The following is a 21,033-nucleotide window of genomic DNA, read 5'->3' on the forward strand; positions in this document are numbered from 1 at the left end:
CTTTGTACAAAAAACATAACAATTTTGATCAATGACTTTACGATTAAAGCCAGCTAGTTCCTATCTTTCATCAGTGATGAATTAGAAATGACCTTAGCAAGTACAAGATAGGACTGAGGTTCACGAAAGACTTGAATATTTCTCAACATAAAAGATCCACTTACATTCTTCGATCACATAAAACAGTACAAAGTACAGCACTTGATGCTGGCTTAGAAAATGTAGCTTAATTTTTTCTTTTTCCACTGACTTTGAATAACTGATGATGGAATGTTCTAGTACCTCACCTTGTGCTCAAAATTCTCAGGTAGTGTTCACAAGAAATGCATCAAGACTTCCCACATTTCTGTGTCCTGGTAATTTACTGGACCCTTGTTTGTATTTATTTTCTCCAGCTTCACAAACTAAATTTTATTCATAAAAATACTGCGAGTGAGAGTATTTCACCTTTCACTTTAATTTTTTGCTTATACTGTATAATGCCACGGACTAAGCACAACTTATACAGAAATAATGAAATAATGTTACAACACATCACCATTATCTCCCAGCACAAGACTGCCTTAACATCCATCAAATGAATGCAAGACTCTCCCTTGGCTTAAGTCATGAATGAATTGCATGACTGTTTACTTTAATAAAAGCCATTAATATAAATGCAAACTTAAAGCAGAAGTCGATATTTGTGCCAGCTTGTTTATGTACAAATTCTCAAATTCTGCGTGACAAGAGTGTCAGTTTGAATTTGGGAACTGGACGGACACTTTCTAGGTTACCTACCGTTTCATCCTTTTTCTAGAAATAAAATACCAAAATTTAAACTCTTAAGAAATGACGGTTTTCCAAGAACGTAATTGAATTTAAAAGATGATCCCTGTCTTTGTTCTTTTATCAGATTTTATCACTATCGTTTACAACCGATTACAGAGAGACATAATAATCTGTTCATTTATTCAAGATCAATTCTTAACCAAACCAAAGCTCAAGATACAGTTAGTTTTCCATTCAGATTCAAACTCAACTCTTTAGTACACTACAAACTTTGAAAATTCAACAACTGGATGTGTGATCTCAATCTATAAAGAAAACATTCCCCTGGCAGTATAAAACATTACTATATATCATAATCCAAATCCTACACTTTCATTCTTTCAAAAAAATGAAATCGTTTCCTATTTGAGTCATTTCAGTCACTGTTTTCAATGGTTTCTATTTTTGTTTTTCTTCCAAGCTATCCTAATGCTAGCATATATAAAACAGTGAATATCTAAAACACTGTATCTGGCCTACTATATAGCTCTTTTGGACATGATATTCATCTGAGAACTTTAGATTTCTTCCAACCAACACCATTAAAGCTTCCCGTAATATTCCAGCCGTATTTGTCTAAACACTGAACAGAAAAGCCTTCCGAAACCAGCAATTTTACCTGCCTTTCATAGCACATCTGTGTGGCAAACGTTTATAAAAATGTTTACGTCTAGTTTAATGAAGCAGTTAATCCATGAACAGTACATCTGACAAAAAAAATGTACCATATGAATAAGACAAATACGTAACCTAACACTCCTAAGAAAAAATGCAAGCTTTTAATAGTAGCAAGATAGTGCCACTATTCAATGCTTACTTTTTCCTTCTTCTCTAGATGGAGATACTTCCACCTTCCACTTTACATCACTTGTAAGATAAGTATCCTAAGCAGATACATTTTACTGGTAATTCCAATTGCTAGAATGTTACTTATTACATTTCCAAAAGGAAATTGGACTGATTTCAAAAGAAATATTTTAAGTTTGAGGCAAATAAATCATTACAAGGGTACAGAATTTTCATGAAGCTCACGGAAGATTCCTTAATTAAAAGCAATGAAAATATTGCTGATTAAACAGACTTTCTCCTGTATGAACATTATGAACATTTTAAGTTTTTTGTCCCATATTAAGATTTTTGTGGCAAACTTAGAAGGGGAAGATTTCTAAATTCACAACCAGCTTGACATGAAGATATTTACCATATCAAATTCAGATGTCTTTGTACAAATATATAAAAATTTTGATAAATGAATTTAAGATTAAAGCCAGCTAGTTCCTATCATTCATCAGTGATGAATTAGAAATGATCTTCGCAAGAACAATTTAGGACTAAGGTTCACAAAAGACTTTAATATTGTCTTAATATAGACAAACCCCTTACATTCTTCGATCACATAAAACTGTACTGAATAAGTACAGTGCTTGATACTGGCATAGAAATGTAGCTTCATTTTTTCTTTTTCCTCTGACTTTGAATAACTGATGTTGGTTCTATTACCTCATCTTGTACCTCAAAATTCTCAGGTAGTATTCACAAGAAATGCATCAGGACTTCGCACATTTCTGTGTTCTGGTAATTCCTGCACCCTTGTTTGTATTTATTTTCTCCAGCTTCACAAACTACATTGTAGTCATAAAAATAGTGCGATTAAGAGTATTTCATCTTTTACTTTAATTTTTTGATTATACAATGCCATTGGCTAAGCACAACTTATACAGATATAATTAAATGATGTTAGAAAATAGTACCATTAACTCCCAGTGCAAGGCTGCCTTAACATACGTCAAATGAATGCAAGACTTTCCCTTGGCTTAAATCATGAATGAATTCCATGACTGTGTACTAAAAGCCATTAATATAAATGCAAACTTAAAGCAGAAACCAGTACTTGCGCCAGTCTGTTTACGTACAAATTCTCAAATTCTGCCTGACAAGAATATCAAGTTTGAAATTTGGGAATTTGATGGACACTTTCTAGGTTACCTACCGCTTCTTCCTTGTTCTAGAAATAAAATACCAAAATTTAAACTCTTAAGAAATGAAGGTTTTCAATGAACATAAGTGAATTTAAAAGATGATCCCTGCCTTTGTCCTTTCATCACAATTTATCACTAATACACAACCTATTACAGAAAGACATAATAATCTGTTCATTTATTCAATATCAATTCTTGACCAACCAAATCCCATGATAGTGTTAGGAGTTTTCTATTCAGATTCAATCTCAACTCCTTAGTACACTACAAACCTTGTGCAATCTCAATCAATGTATAAAAAAAATTCCCCTGGCAGTATAAAATATTACTATATATCACAGCCCAAATCCTACACTTTTATTCTTTCAAAAAATCTGAAATCGTTTCCTGTTTGAGTCATTTCAGTTACTGTTTTCTATGATTTTCATTTTTGTTTCTCAAAGTTTTACACATTTCCTTCCAAGCTATCCTAATGCTAGCATATATAAAGCACGGTGAATATCTAAAACACGTGTCTGGCCTACTATGTAGCTCTTTTGAACACCATATTCATCTGAGAACTTAAGTTTCCTCCAACCGACACCATTAAAGCTCCCTGTAATGTTCCAGCCACATCTGCCTAAACGCTGAACAGAAAAGCCTTCTGAATCCAGCAAATTTACTTGCCTTTCATAGCACATCTGTGCAGCAAACAATTATAAAAATGTTTACGTCTAATTTAGCGAAGCAGTTACTTCATGAATGGTACATTTGAGAAAGCAATGTACTATACAGATGAGATAAGTACTTAACCTTACGCTCCTGAGAGTAAACGCAAGCTTGTAATAGTAGCAATATGGCACCAGTATTCTAGCGATAGAATGTCAACAACCGCTTGCTTTTTCCTCTTCCTCTAGCCTGATTTACTTTCCCCTTCCACTCTATGTCTCTTGTAAGATAAATACTCATTGCAGATACATACTGCTGTTAATTCCATTTGCTATAATGTTACTTATTACATTTCCAAGTGAATATTGGACTGAATTCACAAGAATTATCTCAAGGTCGAGACAAATAAACCATAAGGGTACAGAAGTTTCATGAAGTCCATGGAAGATTTCTTAATTCAAAGTGATTAAAATATCTAAACAGATTTTCTCTTGTATTAGATTATGGTTACTAAGTTCTTAGCTTCTTTAAAAGAAGCATGCTAAAAATTTCTTTCAAAACTATTTCTCAACTCTATATACCATAGAACTGAAACTAAAGAAACAATATATATGAATGCTTCAAGATTGTTTCTTCCCATATGAAGATATTCATGACAAATTTAGAAGACTGTATTTCAAAAAAAGTCCAAATTGTGATGACTAAGATTAATGCCAACTAGTTCTTGACATTTATCAGTGATTAAGAAATTCGAAATATAATCATCTTTCCAAATACAAGACAGGTTTGAGGTTACAAAGATTTTGTTATAAATGTACCATATAGCACTTACAGTCTTTTTTTATACATTCTGTTTAGATTTCATGTATTTACAGTAACTTGTGGTTGGCTTCAGATGCAGCTTAATTATTTCTGTTATTCCTCTGACTTGAAATAATGTCAGTATCTTCTCTTTACTTAACATCATTGTAGTACAGCATGTATAACAGGACTTCAATAACGTCTATGTTCTGTAATTTTCTGCATCCTTGCCTGTACTTATTTTCTCCAGCTCCTCAAACTACCTTGCCGTAATAAAAATATTGCAATTAGGAGTATCTCCTCTTGTACTTTATGTTGTTGCTTTATATATTGCAATTAAGCACAGCTCACAAAGAAACAATGAAATTAAGTTGCAATACAGCTCCATTAGCACCTAGCAATGCAAAGCGCTCGCTCGTTTGTAAGGCACGACTCAATCCCGCGAACAACTACCAAAAGCCGCAAATATAAACCGAAAGCTTGCTTGCATACAAATTCCCAAATTCCAAGTGACGTACGTCACGACAGGAATTTGGGAATCTGACAACACTTCAGGTTACCTACCGCTGCTGGTTCTCCCCCCGTTTTCTAGAAACGAAATGGAGCGACATTAAAATCCTCAACAAAAAACTCTTCTTTGTTTAATAATATTTACAGCATTTTTCCGAGCAACATAACGATCTGTTAAATTTCCTCACATATCCACTAATCAGTTAGTCCCAAATTTGAACTAAGAATTTCCCTTCAGAATCAACTTTAAAATTCAAAATGCCTAAATATAGTTACTTGACACATCACCAATTTCGAAAATTTAATGGCATGATAAACAATTTTTATATTACTAACAGATATATGAGACTGTTACCTATGTATGTATATTTGAAGTATGGGTTTGTATGAACAAACTTATGAGGTCAGTATTTACAAAAATTTTTTCTTATTTCCTACCAATTGCTTCAAGTGAGCGACTATTTTCGCACCACTTCCAAAGTGGAAACATGATTATTCAGTATCTTGTAACAACAATACTTCACCTGGTATCACGATAGGCAGATAACTTTTATTATGATTATGATTATTATTATTATTAGGTTAAACTATTTAACAGTAACAATAATAATAATCATAATAATAATACTGATTCTCTTTATAGGTACCCCAATCCTTTTGCCTTCTCGTCAAGACTTTTCTACAGCAGAAGTCTGGAGTTGAGGACAAAACAAGTGGAATACCCAATTTTCAGGTGTTTTTGTGTATTACATTTAGTAATACACAAAAAACTAATAGTACAGTACAATACTGGCACATAAACTCAAGACATCTATCAGAAAATGGCATACAAAGGAATATTTCCAAAAGTCAATATTTCTCGAGAGCTGCTAAGTAAAGCCCAAGGCCTCCTCCCGTGATCCTTGCCCCGTGACCTTCGACAGCCTTTCATACTACATGAGGCACACCCTTTCCCTTCTCCAAGTTCACAAGATTTTAGCTTTACGTCCCTTTTCTTCGCAATTCTTCAGCCAGTCTTTCTTTTCTCGATTGCCATAATAAAACAAAACAATGTACTGTACAGCTAAGACTGAAATTCAATTTTCAGTGAGTAAGGAATCACTCTGTCAATCTGCAAACTCTCTCACTTTCGTGTCAACTTTAAGATTTATGTGATTGAAATTCTTACGTCACCCTTAAAATGACAAATTTAAAAAATAAAATTCGTATTTTTCCTACCATACAAACCTGAGGTCTTTACATGTGGGAAAGGTAATCCCATATGTAATGACCGAGGGCTTGCGTCTGTGTAGGAACAAGTGACAAATTTTTTAAAATATTTTGTATTTTTCCTGTCATACAAACCTGAGGTCTTCACACATGGGATTAACTTCCCATACGTAAAGACCGAGGGTTTGTATTGGCGTAGGAACAGCTTAATTTTCCTGGCATACGTAAATACAACTGCAATTTGAGCTATACGTACATTTCAATAAAGCTTTCCTTTTCCCACACAAGCACCACATCCTTTCAACCCTTTATCATGCAGCAATGAATACATACAAACTGTTTTAACTGATACTATTCCCTTTGGCATTTGCTTGCAAATATGCAAAAGCTATTCACAGACAAAATGAGCAAAGCAATATCTCATGAGCAAACCCTCTGGATTATTTTAATATGTCATCCTCACATCTTAGCAGCAGTCACAACCGACTTAAGTCACTGTTAGTACCAAGCAAATGGATAAATGTATACTTGAAGCAAAAAGAAGTTAAGAGTCAGCTAAAAGCTGTTGTTCGTAATCCAAATTCCCAAATTTTTTTCTTTGTTGAAGTATGTAATGTCTGTATTACTTGATGGAAGAATGCCAGACAGATGTTATGGTGAATGATTTAAAATTATGAAAATTTTTCAAGAAATGACTATCAATTTACAAGTGAACTGTTCATGTTAGATTTAACAAATCCTTCCAGAAGCAATGCTGGAATTAATTTTTTTGTGCAGTCTAATATGAAAAAAATTTCTCAACAGCAAAATCTGATTATCAATTAGTAATGTTTTTCAAAATTACTCAAATGAAATCTGAAATCCTGAAACCCAAAAGCTAATTCGTCGCATCAAAAGCATCTCAGTAAGTCTGGCAGAATTTGGGGCGTCTTCCAGCCATCTAATAATACCAGGCTCTTAGCCTGCAAAGAAAGTGAATTTGGGAATTTGATCGCCGCTTGAGGTTACATACCGCTGGAGTTCCTTTGTCATTCTTCTAGAAACAAAACCATAAAATTAAAAACTCATAAAAAAATCTCTGTAAATTTAAGAATAGCTGCCATCACTACGACCCAATTCGTTTCATGCTGGCATAATCAAACATGCATTCAGCAAATCAAAAACAAAATCACACCTTTAAAACCATCGTTTCTGCATAACAAACTCTTCTTTCGACACTGAAATATTACTACTAATCTGGTAACCTACATTTTATCTTCATTCAGGAATCAACGTAAGGTACACTACAGTAGTTAGTCTGCTTGTCATTTCTTTACGAAATGCTGTAACAATCTGTCATTAACTTCTTATAAACACTAAATAACGAAAAAGCAGCATGCCCCAGCCAAGACAGGTCTGAGAGTACAGAAACACAATATGAGTGTTACTGTACCAGCACTGAACATGAAAGACCTCTACTTAAAAGTTTGCTATAGCCTACTCAGATTATTTAGAACACAGGAGTACAGTTACTGTAATCTTAATACTCTCACTGAGACTGCCAAAGGCTTCTTAGACAAACGGAAACCGTAGTCATTATTATGACGGTGCATATTCAAATTTCAGGTAAGAATCAATTCAGATTAACATGCATAATTCATTCAAAAGTCCATGCTCTAACACAAAGTAAAAAAAAAAAAACTGTACAAACGCTTGACATGCATTTGTCAGCAACAAAAACGACCATTTAAAACAGGAGCTCACCTGTGGTGGGTCATCTGTTGGAGGAATCGAAGACGGCGAAGACGTAGTGGAGGTCGTGGAGGAGGTGGAAGTGAGCGACGTCAGACCGTGAGAAGCCAGGCGTTCGACGGGGTTGAGGCGTTCAGGAGGTGGTGGGGGCGGAGACGACGAGGGAATGGCAGCGGTGACCACGGGAGACGCAGAAGCGGACGAATGCAAAGGTGATGCGGCGACGGAGGTCGGTTTGGCCGGCAAGGCAGGTTTTTGCCCCAGTGTAGGTTTGGGAGGCACATCTGTCGAAGGCAGGCGGAGGTTAGCGAGCGAACTACCAAAAGCGATGCGTACACTATAAAATGACAAGGTTTAAATGATCGCTTAAATCTTAAAAAACTCAAACCAATGCACGACAAAACATCGTATGCACAGTACAGATCATTCCCTACGGCTATCACACTAAATATCGAGTGAAAACCAAAATATTTTACGTTCTACCGCAATGGATTTCAATTCACATCGCCAACTCAGCATCTACGGATCAAGCCATACCCTTTATAAACAGCCACTAAACTTATGCGATAAAGAACATTCTGGCACTTAAGGGGAGGTACACATATTATGGATAAAATCAGGACTTATAATAAAAGACAAATACACGAGGAATAACAAAGACTCACAAAAGCAATAATTGGAACTGGAATGTAAAATTTGTGCCAGAGGCCAAGTGCTGGGACCTATGAGGTCACTCAGCGCTGAAAATGATGTTGAAGCAACTGTCATGAGAGGGTGGAAAGTTAGATGGAAGAAAGTGAATATGAATGGAGGTACAGTACAAGGAATGAAAAGAGTTGCAGCTAGGGGTTAACGGGACGCTGCTAAGAGCCTCAAGTAATGCCTACAGTGCGCCATGTGAAGTACACAGATGGCACTAACCCCCTACAAGGTAAAAGCAATGATGACAAAAGGGGAAGTACTGTCTAGTACTGTACTTAGAAATGTAAATGTATGAGTATAATCTCCTAATAACTAGAGATTTCTGCATCATAGTTTTGTATGTTATTCAACAGTATCCCTGAACAATACTGAAATAAAGTCATATATCACCATAAACAACACAATAACAAGATGCTCTTATCTGCATCTTCAACAGGTTTACTTGGAGAATATAAACTTCTTGTTTGTAGTAAAAAAATAATGCCACAATACAATGAAGTGCTTGTTATATTCATAATTATCTTTATAAATTGGTTTACTGAGATTAGCGAGTCCCCTCGAAGACATTCACAGGCTCACCAGAAGGATCTGTTCGTAAGTCAGAGGTGAAAATAAAAGCAATGTAACGTTAAAGAAGTTGGACAGGTAAGTAGGCAGGTGTTCAAAGGAAATGAATGAAAATTAAAAGGTAGGAAGTATTGCAGATGGAGCAGAAGAGACGCTGAAAAGTATCTTTAGTGTCACATGAAGTTTACTGTAAATCACATAATTTCAGAAATTGCAATCAGAACTAACTTGTGTCAAACAGCTTTGCAAAATACCTGTTAATAGCCTAATTAAGCCTGAACTTCATTTTGGAAATCGCATTGAAAATATCTTATTTTATAGTATTTTTAACATTAAAATTTGGACACTTCACACATCCAGCACCAAAAGTGGACCAGAGACCCCTTCTTATAATGAAGGCTAAATATTAGCAACATTTTCTCTGAAATAAAGTAGTGAACTTATACAAATTGAACAAAACTAGAATCCAGGAAACATTTCATTAGTATTTAAAAACTAAAAACTAAATTTTGCTCAAAGCCTAGCCTTCAGATGTGTGCTCAAACCTCCAGGTACCTTTGAATAAACATTCATGGCAAACAGGTGTTGGAAAACCTAATTATTATGGAAGGGTCACATGTTTAGTGTTGAAATATCAACAAACTTCCTGTAAATGTTAAACTTTTGCAGTAAACACAGTACTTTAAAAATGACTTTCTTGAAAAGAGGATAAACTTGTGTATTACTAAAGAGACCTGTTTGTATTTGTTAAGGGTCAAAGCATTTCCCACACTGAAAATCAATACCAATTTACCCATTTGTTGTAACATTATTCAACACAATCCATTGAAGAATAGTTAAGACTCCTTTGTGAAGGCCTAAAACAGCTCAACTGACATCAATAATCATAAATCTTTTCAAATATTGGCATCAAATAGCATTTAAACAAAAGTATACAATCTATATACATTTGGAGCTGATTAATAAAAACATTAACTGCTAGAAAACAGAAGTACTACAATTTCTTAAAAAGATGGTAATAAATATCACAAATCTCAAGGCTAATGCACTACACATCACAAGGTTTTCTACTGAACACATACTGAGACATAACACGAACTCTTAGCCAGGAGGAACCTCAGAAAGAAATATCTTAAGCTACAGGACATGTTCACCAAATTTCTTAGCAACTCTTGTGCACCAAACTTCTGATTAAGTTCAGTTAATGGTTTACCATCTACAGCAATAGAATACTACTGGACCCTAGAAGAGAATGGTACCTACTGGTGCCTTGGTCACATAATGTGATATTTTATTGAGAAACGCCAATATAGTTTTCAAATATTACGTCTACAGGTAATTTAGCATCGTTTATATATGAAAGCAACTGCCAATTTCAACCCACATAATAAATGCTTTTTGGATTTCCTACATTTAGCACAAATTTGGTGGACACAGGGGTTTCAATATGCAAACTTCAACTACAGGACTTTACAAGAATACCATTACATAAGTTTTACAAGGATGCAGTACCATGTAAAATATACCACTCAACGAAACAAAGGGTGTAAATGGGTTACATGACAAAATAGGATTGGGAATACAAGGGGTTGACAATAAACCAGTGCAAAAATAAATAGGAGTGAGGAAAATCTCCACTGTGGGTCTACAGTGGTGACTGTCTATCAATCTGATGTTAGACATAATTGGTGCTTTGGAGCTGAAACTGAATTGTGTAACTTACTGGTTACAATACTTCGTATTTTTATAAACTTTTCTGGGCAAACATTTGCAGGTAAAATACAGATTCAAGTCCCAACAAAATTACAGTATTCCAACAGAATTACAGTATTCACTGTACACGGTATTTGATGATGAACAGATAACAAAAACTTTTCTGTAAGTTACATACAATGAGAAAACTAATTACTGTACTTCTAAATAATCATTAGTCCATACTGGACTCGTCAATTTACTGGGCATGTAATCCCAAAAATGAGTCTCGACATTAATATCTACGATAATTCTGGAACTGAAAGATCATGACATATAAGAGGAGAGTAGGAACTTGAAAATTTCATGTACAATCTTTGCACTGGGATTTAACAACTGAAGGCCAATCGAAATAATTCAATCTCAACATGACGTACGTTGAAGAAAGCACCGTACAATACTTGTATTTTTTTCTTTACACTTCAAACACTGACTGGGTTCTTATCCAGCATACACCTACTGATAAAACCAATGCTGTACTGTATCAAACATCTGTAGGTCTAGGCTACGATTAGGATCACACTACAAAGTGACACTGGAAAAGGGTTAAACTTGGTAACGGGGCAACAGGACTATAAAGGGGTTTTACTCGAGCAGCCAAAAGATAAAGATAAAACGGAAAGGGCGGGTGGACAATCGACGCGTGGGTGGGATAACATGACTTAAACATGTCATACTCACACAGGGCCATGCACACCAGCCCACAACGATCATCACCAGGACCACACGACGCAGCAGTAGCAGCAGCAGGAACAGCGGAACCAGACGGGCAAAAGCACAAAGAGAGGTGAGGAGGCACACTGTGTTAGTTAGACCCCCAGAAGACCAAACGAACGGCATATACGTGACGCTTACGCACATACGTACACACACATCCACGCACAGACAGACAGACAAGCATACGCACAACATCTACTGCCGAGACACGGCTGAACTGAAGACTTTTCCTTTACGGTTTTTGAAACGAAAGAAAAACTTCTACTACTGACGGAAGTTGGACTGGTCCTCAAGAAGGCTCTCACACACACAAAGACCGCCAAGGCCGCGCAACTACGACAACTTTAGACTAACTTTTAAGTCGACATCCAAGGCATGTTCTCTTCTCGTATCATCTATTGCACAAAACAGCGAGTATACCCTAATGATATCAACTCATGCTGACATTAAACATTTACTTCTATACTATTTTTTCATAATGGCCTAAATAGTGTTTTATATATACATCGTACATACATACACATGTATAAGTACATAAGTATATGAATATACATATATTCCTACATGTATACATTCATAAAATGAATACTTATACACAGCAAAATTGAAGGCATATAACACATGTGAAGCATGTACTTATGTATGTTAGAAGTACGCAAGTACTTTTGACAATCTAAAGAATGAGCAAGTGTTAAAGAAATAAGAGAGATTAGCAGAAAAAAAGACATTATTGAGAAGACTGGAAAACTGTATAGTTACGAAGATTTCATAGCAAGGATGTATTTTTTTTATAAGAACATCTGCTTTCATTGCTTTCATATTGTTAAGGTAACTAGATTGCGTAATCATATACAGAGGGTATTACTGAAAACTCAGTAACCTGTTACTTAAATTATGTTTGCTGGAAAAATAAACATATGGGTTTTTAAATGCCTGACAAGACTGAACAACTAAACTATAAATGAACTGATCTTTACCACTTAAGATCTGAATCTTATTGATGTATCTACCAAATCAAGGACCTTTTAACACAAATTTTCACCGTGAATCAAATACAGCACCCTTGAACAGACCTCTGTAAACATCTTGTTTACTGCATAAAAGGCAAATAATATTAAAATAACAATGTACAGTTGATCCATAAAGGTTTAACAAGACTGAATAATTCACAATGCATATTTCAGACAGGTTAAAAGTACTGTATACTCATGACATCCTAGATTTAATGTGGAAGATTTTTTTTTAACCAGCAAAGACAGATAGACAGAAGAGATTATTATAATGAGTAAGATTTTTTCCTCAAGCAAAGATAGGTAGAGAAGTTCGTTAAGTTCAGACGGAAGAGAGTAACGTGGAATCAACGAAAACAAGGCCGCCGACTTGACCCCAGACTGACCTGGCTTCTTCTTGCCACCTTTCCCTCCGTCGGCCCTCACTGCGTTGGCCACCCACATGTTGATCACGCCCTCGGTCTTCTTGAGGATGCTGGTGGCCTGGTCGTAGTCCACCCCAACCATCTCCTCTTTGTTCACGCACAAGATCATGTCTCCCACTAAGAGTCCGGCCTGGAAGAGAGGACGAGGTTTATAAAAAAGGATTTAACGAAAGGAAATCTTCATCAACTTAATTAAGAAGCCAAGTTCCTGCGTTACGGCCTGAATATTTCTTGATATCTTACAGCTAACTGCAATGCCACACAGTTCCTGATCAAAGCTAACCTGTACTTTAGACTTAACATTCAGTAAGTTGCGCCTCACTTTAACAGATACTTCGGGAGCCTGATTTCCTGATACGTCAACAAAGTCCTTTAAGTAACAAGGTCACTCTACTATAGACTAACCTAAACTAACCTTATGCTTTACACTCGACATTCAATTTACGAGATATACCTACAAATTTATCACACCTTAAATGGTGGCATGACAAAAAATATTCATAATGATATATATTATAAATGATAAAAGTCTACAACTGAAGTATATGTTCCTAGTATCATTTTACAATAACATCAGATTTACAGGTCACATTCCATGTTTATACATTAATAGCCACATATGTATCTAGTCAATGCATAAAATTATGAATATGCATAATTGTTTGAATGCTAAAAAGCCTTTTAATCTGTTTTACACTACACAAGGGCCAATGATTTTATGCTCAATACTAAACATAATTTTGAACACGAACAGAGTTTATTATCAATTCCAAACATTTAACTTGTAGGTTCTAATTCTTCAGAACACTATACTGCATGTAAATACTGATCTGTCAATTAATGGCCTATGATTCATACACAACAATCTGGGAAACTTAACGTAAAACACCAATACACAAACCATTCTGTTAAGTATATGAAATTTTACACGAATTTTTCATATCTCGTGGCTGGAGAAAACATGCACTACCATAATAGCAGGCAGTAAGTGTAATATAAATAGTATTGCCCAGCACAGGTGGCACACCATGATAATTACGATGAAAAGCATTTCCTCTGTGCAATTTGGCAAGACCTTCGCATAACATCGTTTATATGTATATATTTTTTTAATAACAGAAAACATAACTTATCACCTGTAAGCAGACTGAAAGTTGGACAGTTGCTCTTATTTTACTCCAATTATCCTTAAATTTGAATGCAATACAGTTAGGCCTATACCGGTGATATGAAACTCTGCTCAATCAATAACCAGGCCAACCATAGTTCTTGATGGTAATGTATTAATGGCGTCTAGTATATGGCTGGCTGGAGTCATATTGGTAACTTTTAAAATGTTACTGGACAGTTGGCATAGTCCTAATTTTAAACACATCATTTTCACCAATTAGCGTTTATTTTTGTATCATACTTATGCCATTCATTTTTCATCATCCATATATTACTAAAAAAATTACATTCTACCCTAACCTAAGCTATCCTAACCTGGGTCTGCTTAGGGCGCAACCTTCGACCCGGTCAGGTTAGATTCATCTTTCCTAGACCATGCTTAATTTTTAATATTGATAGTAAAATTGTCATTACCCCTAAATTAAAAACACCTGCAAAAAAAAAAAGGGTTGATGATTATATAAAAATGTTAATCTACGCTATCCAGATCACTGACATAGGCCGCTACGCACACGTGGCTACTTAGCCTAGGCCTATACATTATGCATAAATAACTTAGATATTCTATTAAGCGTTAAAATCAAAGTTAAATTTGGCCTATGCCTATAAATGAAATAAGAAATAAATAATTAAAATCAGAAATAAATAATAACATAAGAAAACTACTTCAATTAAGGCTTCCAAAATAAGATGGATCAGTCTCAGCTTCAACTAGGCTTAGTGAAAACTATTAAAACTAGACACAGGCTTAACGATTTAACTAAAAATTGCTTATTCTTCAAAAATTCTGAATAAATTTTGAAAAAATGCCTGAAATTATTAGAAAGATGAATATTTCAATATTTTTCAAAAGCCATTTTACCATTCCGTTTAATCTAATCTTTAAAAATATGCAAAATATCGAACACGTGAAATCTATTCCCGGGGAGACTTAAGTAAGTTATAATCTTATGAGCTATTATGAAAATGTATTTTCATTTATTATTATTTAATAACGTAACAATTGCAAGACGTTACTACACATGCCAGTATTTTTATAAATAGTTAATTTGACAAAAAAACAACTTAGAATTATAAGTACAACTGTTATTTTCATCCAGAAATCAAAGATGAATTATTGGTATGTACTGTATACAACTAAGGTCGTCCATATTGGATATCCTGAACTTTGAACCATATTAATTTCATAATAGCTATAAAGAGTATTTAAAGCTTAAAAACCACCATATATATATATATATATATATATATATATATATATATATATATATATATATATATATATATATATACATATATATATATATATATATACAACTCTAAAAAATGATAGGCCTACATACATGTACAGGTAACGACCACGTACCAATTACAGGTAGACCTATACAGGTACGATATTACTGTATCTATATATATATTACTCACCGTTGCAGCCACGGATCCCTCCTGCAGGTCGGAAATGAAGATGCCCTGGCCGTATTCGGCGTGTTTACCCTCGATGATCATGATGCCCAGTCCAGCTTGACCCTGGAAAGAAGAGAGAGGTCAAAGGTCAGTTGGGAAGGTTTATCAAGGGAAGAGGGATTAAGTTGATTCAGTTAGAGGGTTGGTGGTTGCTTAGGCCTATACCTCTCGTTTCCCAACTCACCCTCTCTCTCTCTCTAAAGCTAATACACGAATACTAAATTTGCTTGGAAGAAAGAGAGAGAGAGAGAGAGAGAGAGAGAGAGAGAGAGAGAGACAAAATCTATTTACACAATTTATACACAAACATGAACTGACACATGTATGAATATTTAAGTATATAAAATAGAATTGGAGAGAGAGAGAGAGAGAGAGAGAGAGAGAGAGAGAGAGAGAGAGAGAGAGAGAGAGAGAGAGAGAGAGAGAGAGATATGAACAAAATTTATACACATACATGAACTGACAAACGTAAGATTATTAAAGTAAGACAGAATCGAAGAGAGAGAGAGAGAGAGAGAGAGAGAGAGAGAGAGAGAGAGAGAGAACCATATTTAAGCCTGTTAAAAATAAACTCTCCTAGATGAAAACTCCTTTTGACACCTGCACAAGTGTTTTTTTTCTATAAAAGACCCTTAATATAGTTTTAGGTGTCATCCGACACTTGTTGATTACAGATACGTGCCGAAACTTCTGTAATGATTCTCACACACACACACACACATATATATATATATATATATATATATATATATATATATATATATATATATATATATATATATATATATATATATATATATATATAGTATGTTTCAAACGCTCCGTAGTGATTCTCTTATAGCATGTTTCAATAATTCTGTAATGATTCTCACATATATAGTATGTTTAAAAAATTCTGTAATGATTCTCATATATGAAGTATGTTCCAAAAATTCTATAATAAAATTCTATTGAAACTATTTCCTGACTGAGAGAGAGAGAGAGAGAGAGAGAGAGAGAGAGAGAGAGAGAGAGAGAGAGAGAGAGAGAGAGAGAATAAAATTTATGTGCACACATGAACTGACAAATGTATATGAATATTTACGTTCATAAAATAGAATTAAGAGAGAGAGAGAGAGAGAGAGAGAGAGAGAGAGAGAGAGAGAGAGAGAGAGAGAGAGAGAAGTCGCGCAATAAGTGCTAATGGGTCCACCCATATGCATATCTATTCAGGGGGCACAGTTGCGCACATACTGGCACAAATGTGTCCACTGGGGGATGCGTCAGCCATCTGAATACGTCCCCCTCTCTCTCTCTCTCTCTCTCTCTCATCAAAAGCAGCAAGGGTGTAAAAATATCACATAATGACGCACCGGAGTTTGAAAAAAAAATATCAGGCAAATCTGCGGAGTTTGAAGCGTAATGATGAGGTAGAGAGAGAGAGAGAGAGAGAGAGAGAGAGAGAGAGAGAGAGAGAGAGAGAGAGAGAGAGAGCTGTTCGCAAACCCTAATAATTCCATCTCTCTCTCCTCCCTCTTCCTCTTTCTCTCCCTCTTCTTCTTCTTCTTCTTTACGATACACAGAGGGCTGTTTAGACCTATGTGTCATCTTTTCAATGCCGCGACAGCTATTTCTGATCCTATAGGAATCGCGCAAGCCTTTTAAATAATAATAAAAAAAGCCTTTTAAAAGCCATTAGCCTGAACAGAACCGAGAAAGACTTTTAAAAATATAAAAATAAAGCCTTTTGTCTCAACAGAATGACTGAAAAAACAATTACAAAATCTTAATGCTTAAAAGAACGACGCAACGCTTGACTTTTCTTATCCTAAAAGAACGTCTCATACAAATCGATTTAGGTAAACATTAGCAGGGAATTGAACTAAACATAACAAAACTTATAACTAAAAGTGGAAAAACAACAAAAAAGAAGATAAAAGCGATATACAAGAAGAAATAAGAATAAAGGGGACGTGAGAAAACAAGTGAATAATGGTGTATAATGAATTGACAAAGGCTTTTACAGCAAACTCTTGCGCCTGAACAGAAAAAAAAAATCTAAAAAGTATTATTCATGCAGCCAAGGAAAGTTACACCGTGCAAAAGTTTCAACTTCCTTGTCGCTTTGGAAGTTTGTTCTGAGAGAGAGAGAGAGAGAGAGAGAGAGAGAGAGAGAGAGAGAGAGAGAGAGAGAGAGCGTCCAACCTTGAGAGAAAATGCCTTTATGTTTACAGCAATAACTTTTTAATCGCAAATCAATTGTCCAGAGAGAGAGAGAGAGAGAGAGAGAGAGAGAGAGAGAGAGAGAGAGAGAGAGAGAGAGAGAGAGAGAGAGAGAGTATTTTTTACAAACTACCTTGATCAAAGGGATGCCAAAATCGCTTCTGTCATAATTGACTCTAATATTGTCCTTGTCAATAAAACACTTTGAATCACGATTTTTTTTCCTTTTTTCCTTCCTTTTATTCCCGTCCTTTATTCGCTTCCTTTTATTCCCAGGGCATTAAAGGTAGATGAAAGGTTTTACAAAAATACCCCTGAAATTATTTTTGAAAGGTGGCAGTGTCCGAAACCCTTTCAAACTGACATTATTCGGGTTGCATGCCGTTTGGCATCAGCTGTTTATAATAATAATAATAATAATAATAATAATAATAATAATAATAATAATAATAATAATAACAATAACAACCTTTTTGTCGTTTCTTTAACAACGGCCCGGTGGTGGCCTGTCTCATGTCGTTGCCAGAAGCACGATTATTGCCAACTTTAACCTTAAATAAAATAAAAACTACTGGAGCCAGAGGGCTGCAATTTGGTACGTTTGATGATTGGAGGGTGGATGATCAACCTACCAATTTGCAGCCATCTAACCTCAGTGGTTTATAAGATTTGAGGGCGGACAGAAAAAAAGTGTGGACGGACAGACAAAGCCGGCACAAAGGTTTTCTTTTACAGAAAACTAAAATGTACTTTTTCTCGTTACTTACAAATTATAGAGATATAATTATTTCACAGAATATTATATATAAAATCACTAAATTCAAGTTCAAATGACAAAATATATGAGCAAGAAAATATTAAAATTAATATATAATTTTTCCTGTACTTGTATGATACCCGTTTCAGCCGTAAAAAAATAAACGCGTCTGTTGAATCTCATATTACCACACCCGCCCGGCACGCCGCCGCCCCCCACCCCCCACAAACCCCCGGCGGGATAAATGTAATATCTCAACGATAAAATATCATTTGCCGATATTTATGAATTTATCGAATCCAACAAAACGGATATTTATTTATTTATTTATCGTCTGGGAAAAAAATTTATGACTGTTAAATATTCAGATAATAATTTTTTTAGTTTTCTGTAAAAGAAAACTACTGTGCCGGCTTTGTTTGTCTGTCCGCACTTTTTCCTGTCCGCACTTTTTTCAGTCTGCACTTTTTTCTGTCTGCACTTTTTTCTGTCTGCACTTTTTTCTGACCGCACTTTTTTCTGACCGCACTTTTTTCTGTCCGGATTTTATTCTGTCTGCACTTTTTTCTGTCCGCACTTTATTCTGCCCGCACTTTTTCTGTACGCCCTCAGATCTTAAAAACTACAGAGGCTAGAGGGCTGCAAATTGGTATGCTGACCATCCACCCTCCAATCATCAAACATACCAAATTGCAGCCCTCTAGCCTCTGTAGTTTTTATTTTATTTAAAGTTAAATTTAGCCATAATCGTGCATCTGGCAACGATATAGGAGAGGCCATCATCAGGCCGTGGTTAAAGTTTCATGGGCCGCGGCTCATACAACATTATCCCGAGACCAAAGAAAGATAGATTTATTTTCGGTGGCCTAGATTTTACGAAAAAAGTACCGCAATTTTTTACTTTTTTCCCGGCCGAAAAAACTCCAGATTTCGGATTTATTTTCTAGTCTCTCGGGAAAAAATTCCCGTGACTTTCTTCCATTTTTTCCCAATGTCAAAAAATATTTTAATATTTCAATTACATAGGTTTTTTAAACTGGACAATTACTTGATTTGTCATGGTTTTAAATAACATTATAATAAAGATGGAGAGAGAGAGAGAGAGAGAGAGAGAGAGAGAGAGAGAGAGAGAGAGAGAGAGAGAGAGAGAGAGAGAGATTAATCCCAAACACCCACCCAACATAAAGCCACCCATTTCAGGAGAAAACAAAATCGCGCTTACACGCGCGCACGCTCACAAAACCCAGAACGTTCAATATGCAAGTAGCAATCCATTTATCTATCGCGGTTTGCCTACTTGGATTCCTTGCTATTCCCAACACAATTCCTACCATGATTCCTGGAATGACGCTATTATTTACTGGTGGCCTATCCTATATCGTTGCCAGAAGCACGATTATGGCTAACTTTGACCTTAGATAAAATAAAAACTGCTGAGGAGGCTAGAGGGCTGCAATTTGGTGTGTTTGATGATTGGAGGGTGGATGATCAACATATCACTTTGCAGCCCTCTAGCCACAGTGGTTTTTAAGATCTGAGGGCGGACAGAAAAGAGTGCAGACAGAAAAAAAAAAAAAAAAAGTGACAGAAAAAGTCCAGACAGAAAAAGTGCAGACAGAATAAAGTCCAGACAGAAAAAGTGCAGACAGAATAAAAGTCCAGACAGAAAAAGTGCAGACAGAATAAAAATTCCAGACAGAAAAAGTGCTGACAGAATAAAGTCCAGACAGAAAAAGTGCGGACAGAATAAAGTCCACAGAAAAAGTCCAGACAGAAAAAAGTGCGGACAGAATAAAGTCCAGACAGAAAAAAGTGCGGACAGAATAAAGTCCAGACAGAAAAAGTGCGGACAGAATAAAGTCCAGACAGAAAAAAGTGCGGACAGAATAAAGTCTGGACAGAAAAAGTGCAGACAGAAAAAAGTGCAGACAGAAAAAGTGCGGACAGAATAAAGTCCAGACAGAAAAAGTGCAGACAGAAAAAAGTGCGGACAGAATAAAGTCCAGACAGAAAAAAAGTGCGACAGAATAAAGTGCAGACAGAAAAAGTGCGGACAGAATAAAGTCCAGACAGAAAAAGTGCAGACAGAATAAAGTCTGGACAGAAAAAGTGCGGACAGAATAAAGTCTGGACAGAAAAAGTGCGGACAGAATAAAGTGCAGACAGAAAAAAGTGCGGACAAATAAAGTCTGGACAGAAAAAGTGCAGACAGAATAAAGTCTGACAGAAAAAATGCGGACAGAATAAAGTCTGACAGAAAAAAAGTGCAGAAAGAATAAAGTCTGGACAGAAAAAAGTGCGGACAGAATAAAGTCTGGACAGAAAAAGTGCGGACAGAATAAAGTCAGACAGAAAAAAGTGCAGACAGAATAAAGTCTGGACAGAAAAAGTGCAGACAGAATAAAGTCTGGACAGAAAAAGTGCGGACAGAATAAAGTGGACAGAAAAAGTGCGGACAGAATAAAGTCTGACAGAAAAAGTGCAGACAGAAAAAGTGTGGACAGAAAAAGTCCAGACAGAAAAAAAGTCTGACAGAAAAAGTGCGGACAGAATAAAGTCCAGACAGAAAAAAGTGCGGA

The 21,033-nt window shown here is 35.6% G+C and overlaps 1 protein-coding gene across 1 annotated transcript in view; it reads right to left on the minus strand.

Moving 5' to 3' along the window:
• LOC136852679 (multiple PDZ domain protein-like) overlaps positions 1–21,033 on the minus strand; it is a 1,083,224-nt gene that overhangs the window by 23,670 nt on the left and 1,038,521 nt on the right. The window contains 4 exon segments of the mRNA XM_067127591.1: positions 6,970–6,993; positions 7,701–7,972; positions 12,823–12,991; positions 15,457–15,558. Coding sequence (XP_066983692.1) covers positions 6,970–6,993; positions 7,701–7,972; positions 12,823–12,991; positions 15,457–15,558 — 567 coding nt within the window.

Source organism: Macrobrachium rosenbergii, chromosome 26 (assembly GCF_040412425.1).
Source record: "Macrobrachium rosenbergii isolate ZJJX-2024 chromosome 26, ASM4041242v1, whole genome shotgun sequence".
Classification (NCBI taxonomy): domain Eukaryota; kingdom Metazoa; phylum Arthropoda; class Malacostraca; order Decapoda; family Palaemonidae; genus Macrobrachium; species Macrobrachium rosenbergii.